The sequence below is a fragment of the Tetrao urogallus genome (genome assembly GCF_951394365.1).
Source record: "Tetrao urogallus genome assembly, chromosome: Z".
NCBI classification, from domain to species: Eukaryota; Metazoa; Chordata; class Aves; order Galliformes; family Phasianidae; genus Tetrao; species Tetrao urogallus.
In genome coordinates, this window is record NC_136816.1 from 47,248,005 (window position 1) to 47,270,950 (window position 22,946).

Here is a 22,946-nt window from a genome sequence, read left to right on the forward strand (position 1 = left end):
TCTTTCCTGCTGCCTTGACATCTCTGTTCAGATGTAACTCTTTTAGAGCTTTAGCTTTCCTAGCATCACCACTGAATATTTGAATAGTTTCTGTGTTCTTTGCAGGTTATTCATCCTTGTTTCCACCCTCAGTGTGCTTCATTTTTGTGTTCAAGTTTGTACAGGAATTTCTAATTAATTCAAGCAGACCTTATGGCTTTTTTGCCTGATTTCCTCTTTATTGCTGAATCTCTCTTGAGCTTGGATGAGGTCACTCTCCCAGCTGGGGGCCCCTCATCTGGAAAGCTACTTGCTGGAATTGAGCAGGTTGTCGAGAACAGATTAGAGACAGATTGTCTAAAAATGCAGGTCATGGCCCAGACATCATACGTCTTCTCAGATTCTGTAGAACATGGTCTTTACAGCTAGTGATTACAAAGGAACTGAACGGGAAATGTTTTAGTCATCTGAATATTAGCTTTTCGTATACTTTTAATGTCCAGATCTATCCTCACTTTTAATCTCTCTTTGCCATTGTACTTTTTTTCTCCACTCTTCTGCAATGAAAAAGGGGAAAAGGGGAAACGACTGCCTAAATTTTAATCCCTAAAATACTGGGACAGTGAAATCTCAGCTTTTCAATATAATATTGAAATTTCAGCATAAATAAATGGTAAGTTTGTGAAACAGTCTAGTGGCTGCCTTTCTCTTGTTGGGCAGCTGTTGATGAAATATTCAAAGTTGGATATAACTAAGTCCCTGTTAGTTTTATTTCCTAAAGAACTGAGGCTGAAGTAACTGCGCTCCCTGTTCTTCCAGCCTCTCTAGTCACTTTTGAACATGCTGGATTATTTTGACCAAGTTTGCTGAGTACACGGAAGAAGAGGCAACCTTAGCTGAAAAAATACACATTCATGAACATTTTGTGAAGATCAGTAGCTGGATAGCTGGGAGGGAGATTCTGAAACGCATAACTGAGTGAAAAACTGCAGCCTGATCTCACCTGTTGTCCTTTCTCTTGGACTGAGGAGTTAATTACTCAATTTGTATATACCAGCTGGCTAGCTGCAACAATAAATGATAACCTACAGCGAATATAAAGACTGGATTTGATGTTAGAACTCAAGATATCAGGGTTTCTACACTATGTGATTATCTGACATGCTCATTTGCTCACCTCCAGCATCATCATTCCCAAGTCCCAGCTTGCTTTTCTTGTAGGATGGTCTCTGTTGATGCAGAATGCCTATGCAGAAAGTCACATTGGTTCCCTCTGAGCTGCAGCTTCCAGTTTTGGAAGTAAAATTTTACTTCTGCTTTATCTCTTATTGCTAAAGAAGACATTTAATGGATACCTGCAATTTTTCAGCCATTTATGCTGCAAAAATTTGGGTGCCAAGCAGTTTACACGTTCTAGAACTCAGAAAAAGAGAATACCTCTACAGCTTAAAATAGGATACTTTCTCTGTTAGTTTATGTAACTAACTTGCAATGAGATGGTATTCACAACAGGAAGCAACACTGTCTCCCTAATGGGAGGAAGATCCCTAATGGCACTATAATGTGTGAGAGGGTGAAAAATATCACCAGAATGCATCTGGAACATTTCAAAGAAATTGACTATTCTCACCTGCCAGAGACCGCTCCCCGAGAATTATTGCACAGCTGACAAAAATGAAACCTTGGACGGCAGATCCTCAAGGGAACAGAATTTTGGCAGTGTTTTCCAGTGTTTTTGCTCTTCTCCCTAGCCTCCTTCTGTACTATTACAGTAGAAATCACCCTTTTTTCTTCATCTCACACCTTGACACAGGTAGCTTCAGACCTGCAGCAAAATCTCCCAGTGGTTTATACACACATTATAATTCAGCCAACTTAGGCGATTCTTTGTTATGGAACAGGTACTGTCTTCTTCATAAGAAGGCTATTGTTCATTAACACATTGGGATAGAGAACAGCTGGAGCTTGAAAAAAAATGTGAACATTATGTTCGGAGTAGTTTTTGGTGAACTATTTTACACATATTCTGAGAATTATGTATAGATCTTTGAGGATGCATATATAATTCTGTTCTAAAAGAAAAACAACGGCAGAAGGTAAATTATGGAGTTAAAACTTATTTATGTGTCTTGTAATTTAACATATTCTATAACATCAGTAGCCACTGGATGTTCATTTCTGGCTTAATAACACTGACTCCAGTCTGAAGTCAAATGTAAAGGCAGTGTCAAGCCAGGACATAACGTAAATACTTTGTAATAACACCCAAGTCAAGTTGAGAAAGTGCCTTCATTTCTGAAAAGGTTATATATTGACATAGTCAATGGGTGCCTTGGTGCACTACAAATCTAGTTTTGACCCTGACTGCCAGAACTTTCAGTGGACAAATTAACTGATATTTCAAAGGAACAGATGATTTGTAGAAGAGACAGACACAGCAGGCTTGGGTCAGCCCCTGATAAAAGCACAAGCTGCAACAGCACCGATGTATAGTAAGTGCTAGCAAAAAATACACGCTATCCCAATTATTCTTTACAAAGAGCCGATGCACAGTGCTTACCAAGATGTCCTTATCTTGATGGAGTAAGAGCAGTGCAGCTTCCCATCACTTATTTCTCTTCAGTCTCTTCTTTTCTCTTCTCTTTCTCTTCTTCACTCTGTTTCCCTAGATATTTTCCCTTCTATGCCAAATCGTATCTGTTTCCCTCCCCGGGGTGACGTTTAACACGATTTGAGTGGAGAGCTGAGTACAACAGGCATGTATGCTTAGCATGTTCTTAAAGCTCATTGTAATTCTAAGAGTTAAATTTTAATACTAATTTCAAGGTTAACGAAGCAAAACTCTGGCACTGTGGCCTTAGAGAATCTTTGTTGAAACTGTTTATCTCCTTATTCCTGCAAGCTTTTGCCTAACCAGGATTGTCTTGCCACTGCTGGACTCCCTGCATTTGGCTGTTTTTCACACCAGCCTTTCCATTTCCATTTCATGGTTTATGCAAGAAATAAGCAGGCTCCTGCATTTTACTGCCTTACGTGAAAATCTCACGTCTATAGAAATTGTGGATGCTTTCATACTCAGCCTAAAATATTCTATTCAGATCCCTGAATTTGACCTGCTAGGTTTCACTTTACCCAGAAGTCAGAAGCAGGGAATACTGGTCATGTCTGATAGGTGCCTTTTATCCTCTATCCTTTGTGAACTGCAACTACAGTTTGCAGTGTTTGTTTGTTTTTAAATATTTTATTTTGTTTGTTTTCATTTGCTTGTTTGTTTAACTAGAAGAATATTCCTCCCAAAGCATAACTCACATTTCTCCCATATGGTAAACCTTTATCCATGTGATACTTGAACTTTCCCCTTCACGTGTTCACAACTTCACGTGTTGTGGATAACAGAAAAATTTCCTGCCATTTTCTTCTGATTCCTTAAGGATGAGTTCATTCCGTGTAGCATTCTGTCTTTCAGAGGAGATCATGCAGACTCACATTTTCAATTTCTTTTTAATCGTTAAAATGATACAAATCTGTACAATGGCATTTTACAAAACTTGCACATCTAATTTTTATTTTATTTTATTTTTGGAAACAAACTAGTGTATATTTGCTTCAAGCATTAAATTCAGCAATTATGTTTATACATTTATTCTTAACTATGATTCTTCTGATAGGTGAGTGATAGCTCACACAGTTAATACCTGATGTGGCAAAACACAACTCTTTTTTGTTACATGTCTTCTACGGTCCGTTTGCTTTTGCTGGCAACGGGGTTCCAAGTCTAACTGAAAGTAGGACATGATTATAATGCCACAGTGCACTCATGTGGCAAGACTTTCAAGTACAATGATGGACTATTTTGGGACTGGTCAAAGTGAAATATTTTTTCTTTTTCAGTCTAGAAGGCAAAATAACACATTAAGATTGCTATAGTTAGATACTGTATTCTGTTTTCTAGTATAATTCATTTTAGATACTTTTTTTTTTTACTCTTTTATCCTAATTTGAGTGCTTACCTTGAAAAATTTATCTTTTATACACTCTCTGTGATAAAAGTGCCAATTCCCAATAAGGGCAATTGTCTTTCCTTGTGATCTTCTTCCTTAATCCAGCCCCATTCTTTACTGTAAATTTAATTCCAGAATGTAATCTTGATATTTATATTTCACTCATCACCACAGACTGAACATGTTTTCTAAGAAAGTTGCCTGTAGCTGAGATGCTATCACACCACAAACTGGGGACATCAATTTTTATGGTGTCTTGGGTATTTATTCATGAATTGTATGTGAAAATCTGACAAAAATTCTCACAGTCTGAACACAGGGATAGATATTAGCTAGGAGCATTAACTTTTATTAGGCTACTTCATATTATTGGAGAACGTATAAATGAAATTTCAGGCAAAGAAGCCCTTCTTCAAATTAAAATAAAAATAAAAATTAAACAACCCTACAAAGTTGAATATGCCAGATATCATGAAGAAATTCTTTACTGTGAAAGTGGTGAGACACTGGAATAGGTTGCCCAGTGAGGTTGTGGATGCCCACTTCCTCGAAGCACTCAAGGCCAGGCTAAATGGGACTTCAAGCAACCTGCTGTAGAGGGAGGTGTGCCTGCCTACACCACGGGATCTGGAACTAGATGGTCCCTTCCAACACAAACCATTCTATGATTCTATTTTGTCTCAGTCCTTATTCCCAAGTGAGACCTACAAAACACTTAAAGAATATAAGCATTGAATTAAAACACACATATAACTTGTTGGAATACATAAAAAAGGTGAAAAACAGACACAAGCTATGTAGTTCGTTACAATTCCTCCCCCATCACAAAAACGCATATTTGAGAGCTCACAAATTCTATTTTTGGTTTTCATTAAGAAAACACCCACCTTAAAGAAATTGTGATAGGCACCTGCACGTTGAGAGCCTTTAGGTGGCTGGAAAGATAATAATAGATTACATGATTCAAGTTGAAAGAACTTTTTTGTTGACATTAAGAATCTTTGTGATGTAGTGTGTCTGGAAGAGGCCTTTGGCGTACATGTGCCGTACATGGCAATTGTAAGAGAGTGTAGATTGATGTATGTCAGTGAGCAGCTTCACAGCAGAAAGATGGCCAGGAGCAAAGAGACACAAGGCACACAGGGCAGAGTCCATACTAGTCATGGCTACACCACACTAACAAGAGAAACATGAGATATATGATCACAAAAAGTTAGATAATCCAGTTCTAGCCACTCTGCCATGGGCAGGGCTGCCGCCCACCAGCTCAGGCTGCCCAGAGCCCCATCCAACCTGGCCTTGAACAGCTCCAGAGATGGGACATCCACAGCTTGTCTGGGCAGCTGAGCCAGCACCTCACTGACCTCATTGTGAAGAATTCCCTCTGAACATCTAATCTACATCACCCCTCATCTACTGTAAAAATATTCTCCCTTGTTCATCTCGTGGCCCTCCTCTGAACTTGCTCCAACAGCCTTCTTGTTTTGGGCCTCCAAACCTGGATGGCGTACAGCAGAGGAGAGGAGCATTTGAGGAGGATAAACATCCCTTGCCCTGCTGGCCACTTCATACGTCTCCGCCCTGATGCTAAGAGGCGTCACGGGCTAACTGAGACAGAAATAATTCACCCTTAGGTTGCCAGTCCAGATTCACCTGGCACTGGTGAGGCTCCACCTGGAGAACTGTGTTCACTTTTCAGCCCCTCAATACAAGAAAAACATTGAGGCCTTGGAGCACATCCAAAGAAGGGCATCAAAGCTGGTGAAGGGTCTCAAGCACAAGTCTTACGAAGAGAGGCTGAGGGAACTGGGATTATTTAGTTCAGAGAAGAGGAGGCCATAACTGCCTGAAAGGAGGTTGTGGTGAGGAACCTCTCCTCACTGGTAAACAGTGATAGGACTAGAGGTAATGGCCTTAAGTTGCACCAGGGGAGGTTCAGATTGGATATTAAGAAGTTCGTATCAGAAAAAGTGGTAATGCATTGGAACAGGTTGCATTCCATCCCTGGAGGTTTTCAAGAAAAGGATAGACGTTGCACTTACAGACACAGTGTAGTGGGCACGGTGGTGACGGGCTGATGACTGGTCTACATTGTCTTAGTAGTCTTTTCCTAAATTAGCGACATTAAGATTTCATTATTGAGTCTTAGCAACCTGATCCACGTGGTGTAGTCAGGTGTTTTTCTGACGTTTTTCAGTGGTATAACTCTTGGGTACTTGGGCATCTGCTTGACGTACTTCTACAACCCATGCAGTGTTTTTATTTGTTGCCCAAATAGGTTTGCATTTGCACTACCAACTGCTGTAACAAATGAGGCACCTGACACTACCATGAGTAGAGGTAGAACACAGGCCACACAGGACTGTTAAAAGGTGAGTAACTCTTGCTGATCAAAATCAGCTTATGTATGGGGATCGGGGAGTCTCAGCACCATCAGCGCACTGTGGTAGTGATCAGCACTTCCAGTTCTATTCTTAGCAACCCCATACATAAGGGTTCTCTAAGAGATCAGGCAAAGTACACAGCTGTCTGATGTTCTCCATCTCCAAGGCAGCTATACTAAGAGGGTTCACAGTGGTACTCTTTTGGGCCCTTGAAGAATCCACTCCTGAGGTAATCTATACCAAGGATGCATAGAGCCTCTGGGAGAGTCACAGTAGTTTACTTCTGCCACTCATTCCCAATTAGGCTCAATTCAGCTTCCAACAGCTGTTGAGATCCCTCTGTCAGTCCAGAACTAGAGATGCGTTCTGCCCCTTTGTATCTTCATGACACTAGGGTACACTGTATGTCAATGCCCGCTAGACCCTTATACTCCTGTACAAGGCCATCAAATCCACACAGTCCCATAAATTAGATTGTGTTTTTCCTCCATCTGGCTGGAGGCAGGACCTCTCTAATCCTAGTTATTGTATTCATTACTCACTTCATGTGGATGCAAACCAAAAAGTTTGTTATCAAGCTCAGAAATAAGATCAGTCCATCATCTGTGTCTTGGCGACTGCTCACTGGAAACTGGAGTGGCCATTTTCCTGGAAGAATCTCCTTTTACAGTTGTTCTTCCTTGCAGCTCATATTCCCACGCCTCTAGGATTTTCCGTCCTACTTCATATCTTCTCCATGTTCACAAGGTAAAACTATGTGGTGGCACTTGGTGTGTACCCACTGTATCTTCTCAACTGAACTGAAAAATGCTTGCTTCTGCTAACTGAGATGCTGGTATGTGCAGGTGGGGAGAAAGATATATTCCATATGAGTTGCAGAATCTCCTGGGACACCTTATCCACAACTGAAATGCAGACCCATTTGAAAGAAGAGAGATTTTCTTTGTATTGTCAGAGTTGATCACCAATTCCTTCCCTGTTTGTTCGTCTCTATCTTTCCAGGTCATTACTGCCAGTGAGTTGGCATTAAGCAATGGTGAACTCTGTACAGACTTCCACCACACAGTCTGCATGCACCAGATGCTACCTGAATTTGAGAATAATTGATAGTTGTTCAGGTCAACATTATATACCATCCTCAGCACAGCTAATTCCCTCAGATACTGGATGTTCCTTTCCATAGTGACCAAGTTGCCTGGCTGACGTGTAATATTGTCCCTGCAGGAGTATCTTCTTTCTCAGCTGACAAGAGTTGTATCAAGAGGAGGAGAAATCTTTCATATTTTGCAAACACTCTGTCAATGTGCCCTTCCCTAAAGAGGAATCCCAGCTGCCTGGCTTCCATGCTCACTAAGTCCATGTTATTATCCCTGCTATCCCAGCATCAGGGCAGCCAAGTGACAATGTACTTGCCTGGATAACAGTGAAATCTTCCTGCATATCTCACAGCTCACCTAGGGACAGGAATCGAAGTTACTGGCTCAACTATAACTTCTGCCTCTTCCTTCAATTTTCATGATGAACCTGCTATGGATTAGCCTTCCTCATTCTCCCTTCCATGGTAATGAGTTGATTTTCACATCCATTGTTTCTTCTTGCGGTCAGGGGCGATGGATGCTGGCACAGGTTGGTTCTCTGGTTCGACCGCAGAGCCTGTCATGGGGATCAAGTCAGATCCAAAGGGATTTTTTTCCTTTTGAGGATGCACAGTAGTGTTGAACAGTGTTTGGTAGGTGCAGGCCAGAGCAGTGCAGGTAGCTATAAAAATTTGGCATTGAAAATCTCAGGACATACATTTTTAAAACATTCTGTCAGCTTTTTAGGATTCTGGGGTGAGTTCCAGGCCTGTCGGAGGTGATAATCATGATAGACACCTACATATGTCCAGCCACATACCCTGCAACCCACAACCACTCTTCCTCAGGGTAGATCTCAGGATGGAATTTTTGAATAGTTTCTAAGCCACAAATAAAACTGGAAAGACAAAGCAATAAGAACATGTTAGTTTGAGTATCCTAGGTACACTCTACATTTTCAAAACTGTTTTAGCTAGCTTGGAGTAGAGAGTGTACTCTTTAAGAATTTATGGAGTATATTTTCTGAAGTGCAAGAACGATGGGACTACAGAGTACAAATACCAAATTAAATCCATTACTGATACAACATGAGCACATACTATATATGAACTGGCAAAAACATAGGTAAGCCTACACCAGCTCTCAGAGACTATAAACAGCCTGATTGGAGTTAAGAAAAACAATCTTGAAAGCAAGTAACACTAGACTGTGAACAGCTATTAAGCTACTACAGTGCTTTTAACAATTTTGTTTATGTACCAGTTGAGTGCCAAAAGGACTGTTGTGGTTTTACCCGGCAGGCAGCTCAGCACCACACAGCCTGTTTCTCACTACCCCCCTCCTCCACATGCCCCCCCCCCCCCCAAATGTGACAGGGGATAGAATTGGGAAAAAACAGTAGAACTCTTAGGTTGAGATAAAAACTATTTGTTAAGACAGAAAAGGAAAAGAGAAATAATAGCAGTGATAACAATATATGCATATATTTACAAAACAAGAGATGCATACTATAATTGTATGCCATCTGTCAACAGAAGAGCAGACAGTCTCTGAGCAGTGGAAGCCTCCCCTCAGCTCATTTCCCCCAGTTTTATAGTTTAATCACATTATGTCATATGGTATGAGATGTCCCTTTGGCCAGTTTAGGTCAGCTGTCCTCGTTCTGCCCGCTCACAGCTCCTTGTGAACCCCCCCAGCTTCTTTGCTGTCAGGACAGTATGAGAAGCTGAAAAACTGCAATGTTCTTGGTCCTGTGCAGCACTGCTCAGCAACAACTAAAACACTGGTATGTTATAAAAACTGTTTTTCTCCTAAAACCAGAACACACCATCAGACCAAATGCTATAAAGAAAATCATCTCTGTTCCAGCTGAAGCATGGATAGAGGCCTCTTCAAAGCTTTTTCCAGGCTGAGTAAGCTCAGCTCCTTCAGCCTTCCCTCAAAGGAGAGGCACTCCAGTCTTCTGATCATCTTTGGACCCACTCCAATAGCTTCCTCTGCTGCAAGCCCCAGGTCTGAAGGCCGGACTCCACATAGGATGTCATGAGGGCAGAGCAGAAGGGGACAATCAGCTTCCTCCTCCTGCTGGCTCTTTTGATGCAGCCCAGAATGGTGTTGGCCTTTTGGGCTGCAAGTGCAGACTGCTGGCTTGTGTCTAGCTTTTCATTCACCAGAAGATCCAAATCTTTCTCAATAGAGCTGCACTCAATGCATTCTTCTGTTTGTATACTCTTCTCTGGAACTGACCTAACCCAAGTGCAAAACCTTGCACATGACCTTATCGAACCTCACATGGTCCCAGTTTGAAGCTTGTCCAGGTATCTTTGGATAGACCCATTTAAGCTCCATGTGTCTTGCAGGAAGACCACCACTTCAAAAGGTAACCTTGCATACCGTAGCATCAAATGGGCCCTCAATTAGGGCATTATCATACCATGCAAACCCTGTCTGTGGAAGTGCTATTCCACATTTAGTTATTCAAGCTATTACAAGATTTTCTTACAACACTAACAAAGAAACAAAGAATAAATTCTCTAATAGTCACTTCGACTGTCAAACAGAATACTAACATGAGAACTTACTGCTGCAGATTTAGATAAAGGCAACACCAAGCAGATAGCATAATTACTTGCACAACATAAGTGGAAGCCAAGTGTTATGTGTCTCTACGGTATGCCCTCGGACTATGGGATACACATAGGACAAGCACCATGCAAAATGCACGTGGTTACACTCAGGTCAACTGTTCTATGGATTCCTAATTACTTGATGCACAATGGTTTTCCAGTGAAGATCACAGTGTCACCCTCCAGTGTGGAGGTATGCTACTTTCTCTGCTCTACTATCAGAACAAATTTTGTGATGTCTGATTTCATTTGAGCTCTTCATTCAAGAGGAGGTTTTAGAGGAATAACCTGGATAGTTATAATATCAGCAACCAAAAGTGATCTGAAGAGATAGGATCCAGATGAAATAATTTTGTTGCATAGGTTATAGCAGAGACTAGGATTAGGGAAAACAAGGCTATAGGGGCCTTCTGCCAATCTTCATGTTCTCAGAATCCTGACCTGTATCCAAAAAATATCCGAAACCTGCCTGGGAAGAGCAGCACTGTGAGCTCAGTACTGAGTACCACAGACTCTGCTCTTCTAGGAACATAGCTTGAGAGAAGCATCTATGAAAGCTGGCTGTGACCAAGCATGGGTGAACAGAGGGAGATTTCATGGTATCTGTAAAGAGTGCAGTAAGGACAGGGATAGTTCTGCAATACTTTGCCACAAAGCTTGTTTTGCTCCTGCCAGGACAGTGTCATGTTTGTTTTCTGCAGTGACCACGCAGAATGAACGATGGTGATCTGGAGCAGAGGACTGCTCAAGTAGAACGTTTTTGGTGTTTTGTTTCTTTTTGTACATTCGTTGTCTATCGCATAGCAAGGTACTCTATGTTCACGCATGTTCAACGCTGCGAGCACCAACACATTTCCCAGATATTTAATACTGCCGTGTCCAAGTGACGCTCCCCAGTTCGCTGCTGCCTGTCACAGCGCAGTGGCACTGGAGAGTGTCCACGCGTTCACAGAATAAGAGCACCTTCAGGACGGCTCAGCGCTGGCAGCCACCGGTCCCGATCCCCCCCCGTGCCTAAAGCAACCCCCAGCCCCAGCCCACGGCCGGCAACTTCCCCGCGCCAAACAACCGCGACTTCGCCTGTGCCAACGGCAGCCGCGCGCGGGCGCTCCGAGCGCGTCGCCCCCTGATGACGCCGGCTCACCTGGCGCCCAAAACACCCATCCCCCGCTCGAGCGCATGCGCTCTAGGTGAGACGCCGCGTCTCTTTCTCTCGCGCCTCTCCGCGGCCGCAGCGCCCCCTTCCCCCCTCCCCCGGCGCGTCGCCAACGGTCAGCAACGGCCGCCGCCGCCAGCCGTCGCTGTGGGGTGGGCCGCACCGTGAGGCGAGGAGGCGGGAAGGGGAGGTGCTGACGCGAGGGCCGCCCGGCGCCGTGAGCGCTGGCGCCGCGCCCGCCTCCCTTCTTCCCGTCGCTCGCGGGGGACCGGCGGGGGGCTCGGGGCGGGGTATGCGCCGTGCCCGTCGCCGGGGGCGGCCCCTGAAGGCGAGGGCGCGGCTGAGTGGCGGGCGGGGCCGTGCGCGCGAGTCCGGGCACGCCAGGCGAAGGCCGGGGAGAGGCGGGCCCAGCCGGCTGCCGGCCGCCGCCGCTTCCTCCTCCTCCTCCTCCTCTTCCTCGGCGGCCGCCGTCCTCCCCTCGGTGGCGGGGGGCAGGGCTGGGGCCGCCGCTAGGGAGAGCGGCGAGGGCTGAACCGCGTCTCTCTGCCTAGGTGAGCCCGATGTGGATTCCGCGGCCGGGCTCGGGGCAGCGCGGCCCCTAGCTGATGCTGAAGAGCCTGCCCGCGGCTGGCGGCGCCCCTGCAGCCGCCGAGGACCTGTGCGCGCGCGGGGCGGCAGACATGGACTCGGCGCGGCCTGCCGACGTCGCGGAGAGGACAGCGGGGCTCGCCGCGGGCGGAGACCTTTCGGCGGAGCGGGCCTCGGTCGGCCGTCCTCGGCGCCGGGAGGAGCGGCGGGACAAGGATGGAAGCGTCGCGGGAGGGGAGAGCGGCGGCTGTTCCTGGGAACAGAGCCTGAGCCCCGAGCTGCAGCAGGGATACCGCATCCTGCGCGAGTTCCTGCTAGAGAAGTACCGGCCTCTGACAGCGCCGTTTTTAAAGCCGCTCACAGATCAGGAATGTGTGAGGGAAGAAGGAGGAGCTGGCTCCCTCTCGGGTCATAATAGCAGCCGCTCCGCTCAGCAGTCACCAACTGGAATGTGGCTGCTGAAAATGGAAGAGAAATTTTCCAGCGGGCAGTACGCAGGGATAGCAGATTTCGTGGGTGACTTCCGGCAGATGCTGGAGAGGTGTTACCGGTTGCACGGAGTGGATCACTGGCTGTCCAAACAGGCTCAGAAGCTGGAGATGATGCTGGAACAGAAGCTGGCGTTGCTGTCCCGGTAAGTGTGGAAAAACTGTCGAGGATCTGGCATATGCCGTTTACATAAAGTAGATTATGCAGATGTATTTCTTTTTGGAAAGTAACCTTCTGTTCCTCTTCACATTCAAAACAAACAAACAAACAAAAAACAAAAACAAAAAAACCCAGAAACCTGAACTCCAGAACCGCGAATTGGTTTTAAAAAAACATGTGAGTGATTCCCAGCAGGATCAAACCTTCAAACTCTCAGTACTACCACAAAGAGGAATGGTGCCTACTGGCACCATTCAGGTCTTAATTCAGAATGTTTTGGAGTTTCTGAAGCTTGACATACTAAAATGCAAAGTAGGGCTTAGCATTTCCTGACTAAGGTTTTGCATCTGAAAGAAGCCTTTTAGGAACATGGAGACGCAGTTGTTTGGACAAGATGTCAAATGCTCCTTTCTTTATTTTTTGTTGGCAGAAACAAGTGCTGCCCGTGTATGACTACCTCTGTATGACCGTCTATTTAAAATTAATACCAATCTCAGTTAAAAATACATGATGATTTTTACGCAATTTTTGTGGTCTGCGAAATTTATACTGCCTTTAAGTAGGAATAAAATGTTGGGCCAAAGTACCTGCTTTGAAATGGATAATTTAGTGTCCCTATTTTTGGAAATAAGGAAATGGAAAATAACACCTAGCATTTATAAACACAGATTTAAATAACAAAATACAAATTGTGATATGTTTAAGCATAAATTCCTTCCTTGGTTTTAAGCCAAAGCAGCTGAGTGTGGAAACATTTCGAGCCATATAGTACAAAGTCCAATCTAAATCAAACTGAAATATGTTTTCCCTTCAGTTTGACACAGGCCAGTCACATTAAAGCTGTGGTGTCTTTTCACCCTGAAATTTCTACTGGTTTTCTGTATGACTTTAGTGTTTTACATGTTAAAATTCCCAAAAGATTTTTGGGAGAGGCTGAAGGTGAACAAGAAGGAATGGTATTAGCAGATATGTAAAGCTGTTCATGTCCATCAAGCTTAAACTTGCTAGTGACACAGGGTATTAGTGCCAGCTGGTAAGAAAAACCTTTCTTGTGTAGTGGGAACACTTGAGGAGTATGGGGAAGAGCTCAACTGAATAAGTGACTGTGAGTATGAACTGTGTTGGTGTGTCAGCACTACGCATTTGAAACAGTTGTGCCTAGCAGCAGTTAGGAGTAGATTGAAGTAGCTGTACATAATGGAGTGTGATTGGCTCAAGAAAACCATCTATATTGATTAAAAAAAAAAATCGTGTCTTAAAAGCTATTAACCCTGGAAAATAGATACCTAATCCAACACGATTTGAAAGGTTTATTCTAGATTAATTTCTGTATGTAGTATGACACAACATCTCAGCAATATTGGGCCACAGGAGTGTTTTGTGGAAGCCTCTGCTGAATTATGTTACTCTCATTGGACTTGATAGGATGTGAGAGAGCTCAGTGCTTTTTATTAGAGATTACATAAGAAAGCAAAGGCGAATTGTGCACAGTGCCATCATATAGTCATAGTTATGTTTACTGAAAAATGCAGTTGCTGTTGTCATTCTTTCAGAAATGCAAATGCTTTGGTTCAAATAAAAAATATTGAACAGGCTAAAACTTATTCTAGCCTTATCTGTAGGGTATACTACAGATGTACTGCTGTGTTAGTATACTCTTATACTAACACATCAGAGATTTATAAGGATACATCTTTAAAGTTTCTGTGTGCATGGTAAAAGTCATTGGCAGGGCTGCTGCCCACCAGCTGAGGCTCCCCAGGGCCCCATCCAACCTGGCCTTAAATGCTTCAGGGGATGAGGCATCCACAGCTTCTGTGCCAGTGCTACACCGTCTTCTGTGTAAAAATTTTACTCTCAACATCTAACCTTAATCTTTTAGTTTGAAACCATTCTCCCTTGTCCTGTCACTATCAGTCCATGTGAAAAGTTGATTATCCTCATGGTTGTAAGATCTCTTTAAGTACTGGAAGGCCACAATGAGGACTTCCTGGAGCCTTCTCCAGATGGTGCAAGCCCAGATCCTTCAGCCTTTCTTTGTAGGAGTGCTGCTCCAGCACTCTGATAATTTTTGTGGCCCTGCTTTGGATCTACTCGAAGAGCTCCATATTTTTAATGTCTTGGGGACACCAGGCTTGGATGCAGTGCTCCAGTTGGGTCCATATGAGATCAGAGCAGAGGAGGACAATTGCCTCCCTGGCCTGCTGACCACCCGTATCCCGATGCAGCCTGGGATACTGTTGGTACACACTGTTGACTCTCATTGTGCTTTTCAACCACCAGAACCCCTAAGTCTTTCTTGCCATGCTGCTCTCAGTGAATTGGCTGTGGATGCTCCGTCTCTGGAGGTATTCAAGGCCAGATTGGATAGAGCCCTGGGCAACTTGGCCTAGTGCCAGATCTGGAGCTTGATGTCCCTGCTTGTGGTAGGGATGTTGGAATTTAATGATTCTTGAGGCCTTTCAACCCAAGCCATTCTATGATGCTTTGAGTTTTCCCCACCTGTATACGTATCTGGGATTGCCCTCCTTTAAGTGCGACACCTTGCACTTGGCTTGTTGAATCTCTCTGGGTTTGTGTGGGCCCACTTTTCAAGCTTGTCCAGGTCCTTTGGGTGGCATCCCTTCCCTTTTTAGTATCAACTGCATCACTCAGTATCATTAGCAAACTTGCTGAGAATGCACTCAAACCTTTTTTCTAGATCATTGATTAAGATGTTGAAGAGCACCTGTCCCAAGGCAGACCCCTGGGGACGCCACTCTTGACTTCCTTCACTTGGACAGAGAGACATTTACTATAACCTGGCTGCAACAATACAGTCAATTCCTTATCCACTGTATAGTCCACCCTTCATATCTCTTCAAGCTGGGGATAAGGATGTGGAGTCAGAGGCCTCCAGGCAGGCAGTGTCGTTTGAGCTTCCTCTTCCTACTGATGTTGTCAGTCCATTGTAGTCCAGGTTGGTCAGGCACAACCTGCCCTTGGTGGAGCCATGCTGGCAGTCGCAGGTCTCCTCCTTGTCTTGCACGTGCCTTAACACAGCCTCCAGGAGGATCTTTTCTGTGATTTCCTCATGCACATTTGTGAGGCTCACTGATCTGTTACTCCATGCTTCCTTGCACTGTCCCATTCTTAAAAAATGGTAGTGATGTTTCCCTTTTCTCCAGTCACTGAGGGCTTCACCTGACAGCCATGACTTTTTGATTTATGGTGAAGAATGGCTTGGCAACCACATCAGCCTGTTCTTTCAGGACCCTGGGATGCATATCATTAGGACCCATAAACATGTTTACTCTCATCAGGTGGTTTTGAGCTTGCTTTTTCCTTACTGCGGGAGTGATTCTGTTCTCCCAAAGTCCACCTAGAGGTTCAGGGGTGGCAGAGTGGTGGAAGGACTGATTTTCAATGAAGGGTAAGGCAAAGGCCTTGTTCAATACTTTAGTTTTCTACACATATTTTGTTGCCATTTCCCTTTTCGTTTGTGTTATATTCTTATCAGTGTACCTGTGGAATCTCTTGATATTTTGACATCCCATGCCAAGTTCAGTTCCTTTGGTGCATGGGCTTTCCCTATCCCAGTTGGCTTCACGGTGATATTTACTCAGTCTTCTTCATCAAGTAGTTCAGGTGCAGCAATGTTGACTGTATGATTTTCAGTTACTACAAACTAAAGAGTATTACCTCAAAGTAGGGAGTAATTTTAAGAGGAGGTTGGATTTTGTTTTCTTCCCTCTTGTTTTCAGAGTGTGTGATAAATGTCGCTTAGAGCATTTTCACTGCATTACTTTGAAATACAGCATAGTGTGAAATGTTACTGCTCATCCACCTATGCTGTGCTGTTTTACAACTTCTTTTAAAAAATATTTAATAGTAATAAGCTGCTGTTTGAAGAAAGTGACAACAAAAAAAACCATTTTTTCAGTATTTTTAGATGTCTTCTAAAAAGTGTGGTTTCTTAAGTATTGCAGAAGTATTTTCTTTCCAAATATTTATCTAATTCTATGACTTAATGATTAAAAAATGGATTTAAGCCTCCAAATAGTACTTGATTCCTTGAGATAACTACCCATCATTTTTAAGAGACATGAACATATATGTATGTTAGTCTATTAGTTTAAATTATACAATTTTGTAAAGGTATTTCTGAAGGCAGTCCTAGTGATACCAAGAGAAGAAGTCCTGACTAAATATTCTTGACCTATGGATGGTGGTGTAGGCATTGTAGTGCAGTAGTAAAGGAAAATTATAATTGTGGATTGACTTTGTTTTCCTTTCTAGGCATTTAAGAGAGAAAACATCAATAGCAGTAACCTCTAGAGGATCCTATGGTCTAGAAGATGAGAAAGGAACACCATGCACTTCAACACGACGTCGTTGCACACCTCGCAATTTAGTAGGCTTGTCAACGGGCATGTTCGAGTCTGTGATGGTTCAGGTTCTAAGGCAAGAGGAACAGCTCAGAGCAAAAGAAGAGAAGAGGTAAAAGGAAAAACTGTGTTTTGGTAAAATAATCATGCCATCTTAATACTTGAGACTCCTTTGCATCACTAAACTTGGTAGTATTATTTGTCTTTAGTAAGTGAATGTAGCCAGCCTTCAGTATAATGTATCCATGGAGAAAGGAATTAGTTTTTAGTTTATCACCTTCTTGGAAAAAATACTAAAGCATTATAATCTTTGTAAGTAATTTAAGGCTGCTGCTGTTTTTGAACTGTAAAATTTTTAATAGTAACTGAAAGCATCTGCAGCCCAGTCATGGTTTATCCTACTTCTTAATGGTCTTTTTCCTATACAAAAAACCAAACAAAAAAACAAAAAAACAACTACCAATATGGTCACAGAAATAGACTGTAATTACGCTTGTTTGTACTTACCTCACTGACGGCAAGAGGCAAACTTCTTCTGCAAGTGCCATTCCTGTTATCTCACCAGTTTGGCATTTTACCTTTTTCGTTAGGTAAAAAATTTACAGTTTGTGTGTCGTTAACTCTGAGGGATTTTGCAGTTACCAAATGTGATAAACATGGAGGGTAGTGATAAGAACTTAGCTTTAGGAGATGAAATGCTTCTAAATTTTTTCAAATCTAAAGGTTTTAGAGATTTTTCCCGTATGTAATGAAAGCATTCTCAGTTTGCAGGTAAAAAATTTTTAACAGATCTGAAGCCATACAGTTTGGGCTCTGTTGCATGCTAACCAGTACTTCTTCCCTAGATATGATTGAGTCTTTGTTGTGATTCAACTCATTTTCAACTTCAAAAAAGTAAAGATTAGTAGAGATTTTATTTCTCTGGTGAATTCCCTTGAGCAGTGTTCAACTTTGCATTCCATTTCTCTGAACTTGATGTACTTTTTTTATGAAAAGGTTATGGAAATTGAAAAGGCCTGTCAAATTAGCAATACATTATTAATGGAGATCCATATAATATTGATATCATGTGTATTTTTCACAGTATTTTTATCTATAAATACGCATATTTGAAACACTACGTTGACATACCATTTTTCTTCAAAAGTATATTACAAATTCCTGTGCTTACATTGGATTATTGATAAAATATAGATGATGTTGTGTATATTCTATCTGTTATGAAAAAAATAGCTGTTCACCTTCTTTTTCTAGAAATCTGATACCCCAAGTTGCTACAGAGTATATACTTACCAAAAGGAGATATAAAACTTCTGCCTTGGGTGGTTTATTGCAGTTTACAGTGCCTTACTGTTAGTAAAGCCATTGAAGTGTTCCTTAGAGCTACAAACTTGATCCACTGGCAAATACGCATTTTACTGAATTTGCCTTTCACTCGTTCTTCATTTTTTGTAATCATGTTGAAGTTTGTTCACCTGAAATTGCATATAAATCTATTTAAAGCTTGTACTGAATTGACTGGGAAAATTCAGTTAAAATATGGGTTAGCAAACAATTATCCATGTTTTTCAGGCCTAATTGTTGTGGTGTATTTTTGTTAAATTTGTGGTATTAACTCTAGTCTCAGAACTAAAGCACTACCTTAGTAGATACAAATTAATCGTTTGAGTCTTATTACTATTACAAAAAAAAAAAGCATCCAAATCTGTTGCTGTAATACTGGCTATTCTGTGTCTAATTGTGAGTGGGTAAAGTATTTAAGATTTTAATTTCTACTGTATCAAACTTTGCCTTCCTCCCAGTCTTGCTCTACTACTGATTTTTCCCATGAAATGGTGTGCAGTTCAACAGCGTAACTTGCTTGTGTGCTGTCAAATCAGTTTTGAGCCGCTGTTTACCTAGCTTGCAAGTGAGTGGTCATCTGAATAAAAACATATTCCTTTTCTGGCAGTGCATCCAGTGAGTCAGCATGCATTCTTTCTAGTTATCAAGCATATTAGTTGAGTCTCTTGAACTGCTTGAGTTACTAACTTGCAGCGCTAGGATAGGCGAAGTTGCTGATGCTGGCGCCTTGCTAGAAAACACCCTCATACCTAAAGAAATTGGCTGTTGAAATCCAAGTTAATATCTAAATCTTTGTTCTAGGTACTTAGATAGTCTTACAAGACGCAGGCATTTTATGAAATGGATTTTTTTTTTAAATCATAGAATCATTAAGGTCAGAAAAGACCTCTAAGATCGTGAAGTCCAACCGTCAACCCATCACCAACATGCCCACTAAACCATGTTCAAGATTTTCTTAAGCTGCATATTTTGGAAGACTGAAACACTTTTTTTTTTTTTCTTTTCTGTAGTTAATTTTGTGGAATTCCTACTCTGTGTCTATTCATTATCTTTTTATGGGTATACTTTGTAGATAATTTTCTTCCTTGTTGTCTATTCATGTCTTGTACAATCTATTTTATCTATCAATTGATGGTTCCTTTTATAACCTCCCCTAAGTCATACATTAATTGAGGTAAACTTGATTTAGAACATGCCTTTGCAGCTATTAGTTTTATGTGGCAGCAAAAGACTTTTTTTTTCCTCTCTTCCCAAGTGTACTTACAAAAACAACCTTTGGAAAAAAAATGATGAGAAGGTTGGGAATAGCTCTGTAAAAAATTTCCTACAAGTATGATTGTATCGTAGTTCTAAAGGTTGGAATCTGGTCATGGTATGAAGCAAAAATGTGTCTTTACCATTAAAACTTAAATTCTTCTTACTATTAACAGCTGTTGGTGCTGATATGATTAATGATGATGTCCTGTTAGTTACTCTAGAACTAAATTAACATGTCTTGTGATCTAGTAAATTAGGTAGTAAGGTAATGGCTATCTGAAGTGGAAGCATTTCTTCCTCTTCAACTTGTTTCTTTTGACTGTCATGATAAATTTACAAGTAAAAGGAAATTGTTCTGTATATTGTGGTCATGTTTTTCTCTTGCTAATGTTTTGTATGGAGTCTGAAATTTTAAAGGAGTTTAACAGGACTCGTATTGCCAATAACCTCTTCCTCTGAATACCCACTATTTCTGCTCTATCCTTTTCTTAGATAGGGGACCAGAACTGAATACAATTTTTCAGGTGAGGGCAAACCACTTATTAATGTAATGACATCTTATTTCTAATGTCTTTTTCCATCACATTCTTCATACAATGTAATATGTTTCCTTTTTGACCACTGTTGTACACAAGCTAATAAACAAGCCTCTACATGGGAGGGATTTTCACATTCCTGCATGAGAATGAAGCACTTAAGTTAGACAGAAACAATGAGATTACAAGTTAGGTGACACAAGCCACACAACAATTTGGAATTAAGTTACCTAGCATTTGTATTAAGAGATGTTTATATGGGTGGATGACAAGTAAAATACTGTTAATTGGAAATACTGAAACACAGCAAAAATAAGGGATTTGAGAACTAAAGAGGGATATGTTTTATAAATAACCAAATATTGGTATGTATTGTGTTCCTTATTCCTTCAAGATGTGTATATCATACTGGAGTTATGATTTTTTTTTCTCCTGTTTCTTTTAATTCAACTGATACCTGATTTTTTGTGGACTTTCTCCTAATAGGATGAGAGAGCAAGAAAGAAAAGAAGCAGAAGAAGCTAGTCAGAAGGAAATAGAAGAATGGGAAAAGTCACTTTTAGCTCAAGCAGCACCTACGAGGATGGAGACGATGTGGGAGATTCCAGCTATTGGTCATTTCCTTTGTTTAGCACAACAGATTTTAAACTTACCTGAAATAGTGTTCTATGAATTGGAACGCTGTCTTCTCATGCCTCAGTGTAATGCTTTTTTATCTAAAATAATGACTTCTTTGTTAAGTCCTCCACATCGCAGATCTACATTACATCGTAGGCCAACACTTTCTTACAGGGCTTGGGAAGCAGCACTAAGACAGAAAGTCCAACACTGGTATAATGTTGTAGGGCAGACTGACAATCCTAATAGCTCTGCAGAAAAACTTGGATTGTGTCCACAGTTTTTTAAAGTCCTTGGAGAAGTTAATCCCTTACAGGAAAAACCGTTTCATGAACTACCATTCTACCAAAAAGTGTGGCTGCTTAAAGGTCTCTGTGATTTTGTCTATGAAACACAAAAGGATGTTCAAGACGCTGTTCTGGGTCAACCTATTCATGAATGCAGAGAAGTAATTCTTGGTTATGACTACTTAGAAAATGCGTATGTTCATTTTCCACAGTTTTGTGGTGCAGATGTTCGTATTTACAAACAGAAACCTTTTCAGGCTCCTGAGTTTCCATCTCCTCCCATCAAAATAAAAAAAGTGACACGTACAAAGGTAGAGAAGGTAAAACATGAATATGTAAGCAAAAGTAATGGAGCTGTCAGCTCTGGCAATAGAGGAGATCTGCTACCTCGTTCCAAGTCAGAAGTAGGGAAAAGTGTGGGTTCCATTGCTGGCTGCCCAGAAAAAGATACACATTTAGATGGCTTTAGTGTCACTACAGAGATTAAGATTAACTGTGAAATGAAGACCTCAGGAGTCTGTGATATTAAAAAAACTTGTTATAAAGAGAACTTGAGGCATTTAATTAGTTCAGGAGAGATTGTGAGCATGGCCGATCGCTTTAGTTCAGGAGAGAGAAAGCCTGCAGAGAACAGACAGGGTTGTGCGGAAATGGCCAGAGTAAAAGTTGAGATCAGTCCATTCAAAGAGAACACACTGAAAGCTTGTCAGGTGCTTGTCAATGGCACTCATAATGACAACCAAGACACAGACTACAACAAATCTGCTAAAGAAATAACGCTGGAGAACTCACTTCGAAGTAATAACAATAAACTAATTAAGTTGCGGGCAAAGAAGAAGAAAAAGAAAAAAAAGAAATTGAAGGATATTATAAATGAAAATCTGCAGAAAAAACTTGATGACTTGCAAAGAAGACGTGAGGTTCATCTTTATCCATTCAAATCTTACAAATCTGAGATCCAGAGCAAGTTATTCAAAAAGAAAGCAAAACACAAGAAACACAAGTCAGGTGAGTTGACATTTTTACCTATAGTAAAAACTAATGAAATACTGATTTTTGTTTATTTGTTTTGAAATTTGCTTAGCTGATCATTCTGCATTTTGATTCTCGAAACTGGACAGCATTATTGCTTTACCTTGTTCAGATACCAGCTTTTTGGTGAGAGTTTCCCTTTCAGTTACGCAGGCATATACTACAGGCTTGCAAGGTGATTGAACTGTGATTAATTTACGTAATACGTCTAGAGAGAGTGTAACTTGTAAGAATTTGTGTGTTACAAATAAAATTTAGGTGAGTGAATCTGATTGATTAGCTTCAGAGAGATCAGACAAGCTTGAACTTGTTTTTTGCTATGCTATCTCACAGCAATATTTCCCCTTTCTGGTAATATTACTTTATTCATGTTCAGAAGAATACGGAGTAAATGTGTGATATGATGATTCTAAAATCATCACTCCTAGAGATATACAGTGTTAGGTTTGGTTTGTACAGGTATTGGTTTGACTGTGGGCATTAATCATGTTTCTGCTTAATCAAGCAAATAGGATTGAGAGTTTTTGCAGTTGACATTTTTGTCATGTATGTGGACACCATGTAGTTAAATGCTGTAGGTAGGTGGAGGATTTCAGTTAGCTCACTGAAAAACTTAAAAACAATTTTAAAATAGTGGAGGTACACAGTTGTTGCATCTCTTCAAATTATTAGGTGGCTGCTGTATATTTTTGTGAGCTACTATAAAGCAGTTTTGAGTCATGAGCTTAGCTATGAATGTAAGATTTTAGCAGGCTGCTTCAAACACTGCAGCAGGCCTAGTTTCAGAACAGTGTCAACTTGCAGGTAAATACTCATTTTCAGCCATAAAGTTAAGCAACAAAAGATCTGTGTTTAACCTAACAGCTTGTGAAAGACAAGTGCATTCAGAAAATTGTTGCCAATGTAGGTTAGTTAGAGCTTCCATGGAAATTTAAACCTAAGAAGACAGGTAACTTTTTTAGATCCTAAGTATCTGTGCAGAATATTCAAAACAACTGTCTTACTATATCAATCAGTCATAAACCCCTCCCTCCAAAAAATTTCAG

The 22,946-nt window shown here is 41.5% G+C and overlaps 1 protein-coding gene across 1 annotated transcript in view; it reads left to right on the forward strand.

Moving 5' to 3' along the window:
• Window positions 1–11,828: 11,828 nt before the first annotated feature.
• BRD10 (bromodomain containing 10) overlaps window positions 11,829–22,946 on the forward strand; it is a gene marked incomplete at both ends in the record, with an annotated part of 59,374 nt that continues 48,256 nt past the window's right edge. The window contains 3 exons of the mRNA XM_079548903.1: window positions 11,829–12,445; window positions 16,738–16,938; window positions 20,450–21,876. Coding sequence (XP_079405029.1) covers window positions 11,829–12,445; window positions 16,738–16,938; window positions 20,450–21,876 — 2,245 coding nt within the window. The remainder of the gene's footprint in view (window positions 12,446–16,737; window positions 16,939–20,449; window positions 21,877–22,946) is intronic.